This window comes from Acanthochromis polyacanthus, chromosome 12 (assembly GCF_021347895.1).
Source record: "Acanthochromis polyacanthus isolate Apoly-LR-REF ecotype Palm Island chromosome 12, KAUST_Apoly_ChrSc, whole genome shotgun sequence".
NCBI lineage: Eukaryota > Metazoa > Chordata > Actinopteri > Pomacentridae > Acanthochromis > Acanthochromis polyacanthus.
In genome coordinates, this window is record NC_067124.1 from 22179222 (window position 1) to 22186299 (window position 7078).

The following is a 7078-nucleotide window of genomic DNA, read 5'->3' on the forward strand; positions in this document are numbered from 1 at the left end:
GATGACAACACTGTGCTGGGAAATTGTGCCAGTTAAAGCTCGGAGACACTAATTTCCCCAGTGTAGTTAACTCATTAAGTTTATGAGGGTCATCATTTTCAGCACACATCCAGTGTTTGTGCATATAGTGAGAACAGGGCCTGGGAGTTAATGATAAAAGCATCATTGCACTGTATTTACAACACAGAGCAAGCAATAGCGCAGTATTACAACTTGTATACAAACTCATGTGCCAGACCAAAACACTGGCTCCTCATTAAGAGATAATACACTACCACAGTAAACTCGAAAAAGAGGGAAATTAAGAAGGAATATAGAGGGGGAAAGAAATTACTGTTTATATGTGGGTGTTTTTTGAGTGTGTTAAAGCTTTTTTTTTTTGCATATAAATGATAGGTGTGCACTCTTAAATCAAGTGTCAAATTGACTATAGTTTGAAATACTTTGTTGTGCAGCGTGCTAATCTTTTTTCCATTCTCTCTTATCGGCAGAGCTCAAAGCCCTCGAGAAACTGATGAGCGCTGGTTTATTGGTGAGGACAGGAAAACCACGCTGTCTCGCCGGGTTTGTTCCAGGCCACTGACCCAATAAGACGCCTTCGTCTCCCGTGGTTCGGACTGCCTGACTGATCAAACCCTGTGCTGCAGTCCATTCGTCCCCCCAGAGTCAAAGACATAATGTGACACATCTCAGCCTTTGACTGACTTGAGTGACTTACACTGAGGCCACCATGCAGGAGTGTCACACCTGGCTGTGTCTCTCTGTCTACATCATCACCTTTGTGCTGGGCTTCCCAGCCAACATCCTCGCCTTCTACACATTCTGCAAGAAAGTGAGGCAGAAACCCACACCAATCGACATCCTGCTCCTCAACCTGACCATCTCGGACCTCCTCTTTCTCCTGTTCCTGCCCTTCAAGATGCAAGAGGTGCTGGACGACATGGTCTGGAATATGCCCTATGCTTTCTGTCCGCTCTCTGGCTTCATCTTTTACATGACTATCTACAACAGCACCTTCTGTCTCACCGCTGTTAGCGTAGAGCGGTACTTGGGCGTGGCTTTCCCCATTCAGCACTCATTGAAGCGGCGACCCGTATATGCTGTTGCTGCCAGCATCTTCTTCTGGATTTTCACCTGCCTCAACCTCAGCATTGTGTATATCATACCCTTTATTGGAAAAGACTCCACCGTTCACAATGTGTCAGGTATTGCTCCCATTGATGCCAGCAAGAGGAGGGTATGTTATGAGAATTTCAGTGATGCTCAGCTGCGGGTCCTCCTGCCTGTGCGTCTGGAGCTCTGTGTGGTGCTTTTCTTTATCCCTTTAATAATTTGCAGTTTCTGCTACATCAACTTTATCAGGATTCTGTCCAAGCTGCAACACATTGACCGACGCCGACGCCTCCGGGCCATTGGCATGGCTTTAGGAACACTGCTGGTATTCGCTTTATGTTTTGGCCCCTATAATATCTCCCACATTGTGGGTTTTATCACACGGAAAAGCCCTGACTGGAGAGACACGGCCCTGCTGTGCAGCACCTTTAATGCATGTCTAGATCCTCTTATTTTCTACTTCTCGTCCTCTGCTGTGAGAGGGACAGTAGGTAGTGTGATGAAAGGGGTTAAAAGTCATCTCAACAGTTCCATGTCCTGTCACACGCTCCAGGCTTTGAGGGGAGGAATTAACAAGACTGTAAAAGATAAGGAACACACACAAGAGGAGACCAATACTGTCTGAGCTGACTGAAAAGGAACTGTGAACAGTTCCCTTTACTAATTTATTTTTTCATCTTTGCAAGCAGGAAATTAATGCCATGTTTATGTTTTTGCACGTGAGAAGATGACTTGGCTGTATACAGCACAGACCGATTTTGTTTAACCATATGATGAACCTTCTGTTTGGGAATGAGACAAGGCGGGTAACCTTCTGTCAGCCTGAGCTGATTGTTTTTATGTAGTATAATGTGTAAAGCCACAGAGGCAGCCTAATTTGAACTGTCAGATTAAAAAAATAAAAAATAAAAAATCTTACATAAAGTAACAAGATTTCATAAGCACTCCATTAATGAACTCAGGTGTTGCAAAACACTGCGGTAGAGGTGGAAACAAAATATCTAAGCAACAGCTTTGGATGTCATCTCTACACAATGAGAGGAGACGCTTTCTGAGCAGCTTCAATCATGGACATGATATGTTGTCTGTTTGCAACAACATCTTCATGATATATCAAGTGTTGGTAGTGAAAGAAGAGAATGGACATGGAAGATCTGACAGCAGATATGTGAACAGAGCTTTATACAAAGAACCTTAAAAAAAGCAGCCAGGTACTTTTTATTTTAGAATATGTTTGTATATTTTGCCATTTTTCTTGCATAATAATGGCCATTTTCATGCAGTGTTTGTCTGTGCGTATGGATTTATGCAACATATATAAATATATGTGACGTCTGTATGAGGATTTTATAATACAAAATAAGAAAATATAATTTCATACGCAAATCATATAAACATACATTCTGCATAATTTATGACTTGACTCAGGTAATTTCAAGAAAACATCACTCTGGTGCTTGTGTTTGCGTGTGTCCTTGATGGAAGAGGCAAAAGGTGACACAAACACTATTTTAACAAGCAAAGCATAAAATAATAAATGTACCAAAATAACTATGGAACAGCCAGCTGTCATATAAAACGTGACTTTGTTTTAGGTGAGTGTGTGTTTGTACATGAAAGAGGAGAGATAAGGACTCACTTGTTTTATAAAGAGAGAATGAGAAGATTGTATGTAAATTTCCAGGGCATCACATGAATTAAGCCATGTTGTATGAAATGTATTCCTTTTTTATTTATTATGAAATAAAATAAGGTTGTGCAGCAGAAAGTTTACTGAGCAGCCTGTTTTTGACATCACTAATGCAGCGATACTGTAGATACATCAGCATGATCCGATGGTGATGATCATTGTTCCTGGCACTGTTTCTTGCTCTTGGCAGTGTGGGCAGGCCTAAATTTAAAATGAACTTCCACCAACATGTGAATCAAGATCTCACCCCACACGCTGCAAACATAAACAATGCTATCACACAAGCAAAGCGCTGGCATCGGCTGTAATCCTGTTTTGTGAGGATTAGGCCTACACGGAGGTTGAGCTGATCACTGTATCTGTTTGACAGGTGGATCATGCATGAAGCATTCATTTTGACGCACAGACCCCGAATGAATGACTAAGATTTGCGGGCTACCAGCCACTGATACAATAAACAAAATCCAAAATATATGCTAGTCAGCATACTGGCAGCGATAAAAAGTTATAGAGATAAACAGCTCCGATATGCGGGAAGAAATCAATGTTTATAGGATGAGAGAGCAGAGAGGAATATACATAGAAGCAGATGTAGCCATGCACGTGCAAGCACGTGTCTAGAAACTGAAGGAAACTTTTATTGCATATGAGAGAGGGACCTATGCGCAACATTTATTTGTAGTGTTGATTAAACATTAACTCAGAATTAATCTTCTTTATTTCTGTGATGACTCTGTGCTTGAATTTGTATGAAGTTGTTTGTCAAAGGTTGGTCTGCTGAGATGAGCTGCGCTGAAAACCTGCTGGCCCATTTTTGTTTTCTCTCCCATTTCATTTTGCGTTTCCTGGAAGACAATAATTGGTTATTGCATCAGTGTTGACTTTTTCCTAACAATGTGTGATAGGCTACTGGGATAAGGCAATAAGAAAAAGAGCCCCGTGTGAGCGTCTGCGTCTGTGTGTGTATGTGTTTAATACATGGTGTGCTTGCCAAAGGCAGAGGGAAATATTGTACTCACATGGCAGACATCATTTTCCTCGCATCCGGAAATGTTTGGCGGCTGTGGAGTGCAAGATCACATAAACACGTTTTTTTAGTTGCTTTTACAACTTCCTGTAATTGTTGCTAAATAGGTTTGGCTCTCACCTTCCAGTAAAAACACAACGGTCATTGCGGAGGAGAGAAAACACATCTTGAGAACATTCAAATACACAATCACCTTGTTAGGGGAGGCATCTGGAAAGTAGAGTAAGGAAAAAGAAGGCCAATACTGATTAGCCCCGACTTATCATATTATCGAGCATGACAGAATTAAATCAAGGAAGTTGAACTGGCTTTGCTTGATGGACATTTCCCTCCTCCAGGGGAGCAGAGGTGTTTAAATATTGATTGTAATAATCGTTAATTTGTTCAAGTATTGCAGGCAATCTGGTGCCTTGGAATGATCAATGTCTGACCCACATTAACAGTCAAGTAGGGCGAACCCTGAGCAAGCGCCTCGTAGCACGCCACGCTACGCCTGTCCTCTACGTACTCTGTGTCAGTGCAGAGTGTGTTATTTCAAAGGGAGTTTCCTATAGATGCAATGAAGCACAAAAAGCACAAAGAGGTTATTTTGGGCATTCAGTAAAAGTTCAGGCAATTTTCTGCATATAGACAAGGTCAGGTGGGCAGCTGGAGCCCTGAGGCTTAAATAGATGTGAAAATCACCTACAATAGCTGAATCATCATTTTATGGGCAGAGCAACTCATTTTATTAGCAGCGCGAAATGTTGGACGAAGGTACAAGGTACAAGTCCGTGTGGGTAAAATCTGGAAGCTTCTCAAATCAATATTTCTATATTAAAGCTGCAATAGGAAGAAATTTAGGAAAGCCAAAATAAATAAATGAAAGTGCCAGAATTTGCAAACAGCCTTCCGACTGCAGTTCTCGTCTCTCTGTCCGAAGCCAAACCAGACGGGCATGTGCAAAAATAGCCAAAGTCAACGTTCACATGCAATAGCACACAGGGTTCAGACTCTGCTCTTCTGAGTAAAGATCTCTTACTGAACCCACAGAACCACCATACACTGCTTCTAATGTGGACTTTGTTGATCTTTGTCTCTAGATCTGAGTGAAAAGCTCTGTGATTGGCTAAAATTTCACATCACAAAGTAGATTTTCTGAAGACTAGATTCCATTTGGACCATTTGAATTAGATTATGCTGAAAGGCTATTACATGCGCTTATCCAGACACTGCAGGCAGATGTTTTCAGTAGGTGCCAACAAATATAATTTTTAAAATTTTGTTTTATATTTTTGGTAATCAAAACAAACTGATCACCAATGTGTGGAACTGATATACCTTCCATGTTTCGAGGTGATCTGCGGCTGCCTCCTAACTAAACCAACAGCCATTAGTGCTGTGTTAGTTCCTGTGAAAGTGGCTAATTTATTGATTTGTTGCAACGGCTTTTGCTATTGTGTTAAATTTTGCATATTGTGTATCTGCTAGAGAGATCTGTCTGTCAGTTAGAGCAGATTGCTAAAGCTAAACTTACTTTAGAAAGATTTCACGTTACACTGGCCAATGTTAGAGGATGATCAGCCAGTCTCTTGGTGTGTTTAGGACTGCTGTGTTAATGCAAATACAGTGATATCTGCCACCTTAAGTACAAACACAGCTTCAAAACTTGCAAATTTGTCTGTCCCTGTCTGTAAACAGTATTTTTCAGTGCTGATTGGTAGTTACTTCTGATGTGTCACCATAGCGCTGCTGTGAGTAGGACATTGCTTGCAACTTTATAGTGACTACAGAGAAACACCTGGAAGCATCAGAGCCAAAACCGCACATTTAATTTATCAATAATCTGCCAATGAATCACGCTGTGATGATGCTTAATCTCGGCTTTGATAATTGACCAAGGCGATAGTCATTCTATCCCTAATTTTGAGAACTCCAATAACTCAGCTATAAGCTTCTTGCCCAGCAACAACCAGCAAACACACAAAGCTAGCAGCTTTTTAATAGCTTAAAAACCCAATATTTCCTCAGAACTAAAATGAATGTTGGTCTAACATTTATCAGGTGCCAGAAAGTCATGCAAAATAAATGCAAATGTTTGTCAGTGTTTGCCTCAATGATTTAATAATTGAAGGTTTATGAGAAAAAATCAACTACAACCCCCTAAAAGTATTTTAGTAATAAATATCCAATTAAAGTTCTGTCGTGTGGACTGCTGACAGCAGGCAGGAGATAAAACTTGTGCTTTAAAGAAGTCTGCTAATGCATTCTGCAGTTTAAAATCGGCTGGCTGTCAGATTCTGTGTGAATGTTAGAAGTATTCAGCAACTAGGTGCAGTGTTTATGCCGTACCATGTGCTCTACGTTTGCAACAGCAGTGATTCATACCTCCGGCAGCTTTCTTCTCCTCAACAAACAGTACGTATCGTAATATTTCAAGCCATCTGTCATAGCAAACTGACAGAAGAAAAAATGTGAATTCTGAGGCACAAGTTAAATATCAAAAACTGATGGGTATAAAGGCATATTTTTAATGTTGCGGAACAGAAGCAACGTCATTAAGATGAGAAAATGGGAATTTAAAATGTAAAAAGAAGAGAAAATCTCACAACTATTGTCTCTATAGTCCCTCTGAGACAAATTTCTGCTGTATAACATTATCATGGTTGATCAACAAATTGAGTTTGCTTCCATAGTTACCCCATGTAAAGGAGGCAGTCAGAGCAGTGGTCATGGCAGGGTGGTCCCTCAGCCTGCAGGTGAAGGTTATCCCCGTTTTCAAGGACTCCTTCTTGGGGAGGAAAAGCACGCTGAAGAGAAACACTTCACGGCTGTAGGTGTCTGTCACCTGGAAACACTCTGACTGATGCAGAGGCACAGAGTTCGCCAACCAAGAAGACAGCAGGGCTCCATCGGTTGGGTGTTCGGACAGGTTGCCATGAGGGCCGTTGGCAGGTAGGGTGCAATTGGTGACTGACAGGTGATCGATATCGGCCGCTGCACTTTGGTACATCCAGGCGAGGGTCAGTCTACTTGGGTGGAATCCTCCTGTGAGACAGATGAGAGCCCACTGCCCTGTCTGAGGGTCAGGGGGAATCTGGAGGTATACTTTAGGAGCAGAGGGTGGTGCTAGTAGAGGAAGAAGAGTATGGAACAAAGTAAACACATCAGACAAGATCATTCAGATTTTAAATTGGGTCACTGCAGAGTCAAATAATAATAATAAACAGCACGGAAAAATAGGACAAAAATATGAAACGTGAAAATGT

At 41.4% G+C, this 7078-nt stretch overlaps 1 protein-coding gene across 1 annotated transcript; it reads left to right on the top strand.

The window, feature by feature from the left end:
- Positions 1 to 484: 484 nt before the first annotated feature.
- LOC110958812 (free fatty acid receptor 2-like) lies at positions 485 to 3646 on the top strand. The gene has a single exon (XM_022205518.2). The coding sequence runs from the start codon at positions 731 to 733 to the stop codon at positions 1736 to 1738; it is 1008 nt and encodes a 335-aa protein (XP_022061210.2). The 5' UTR covers positions 485 to 730; the 3' UTR covers positions 1739 to 3646.
- Positions 3647 to 7078: the final 3432 nt, after the last annotated feature.

Bases quoted from the DNA above. Each gene is read 5' to 3' on its own strand.
- LOC110958812 (XM_022205518.2), top strand. From the start codon at position 731: ATGCAGGAGTGTCACACCTGGCTGTGTCTCTCTGTCTACATCATCACC.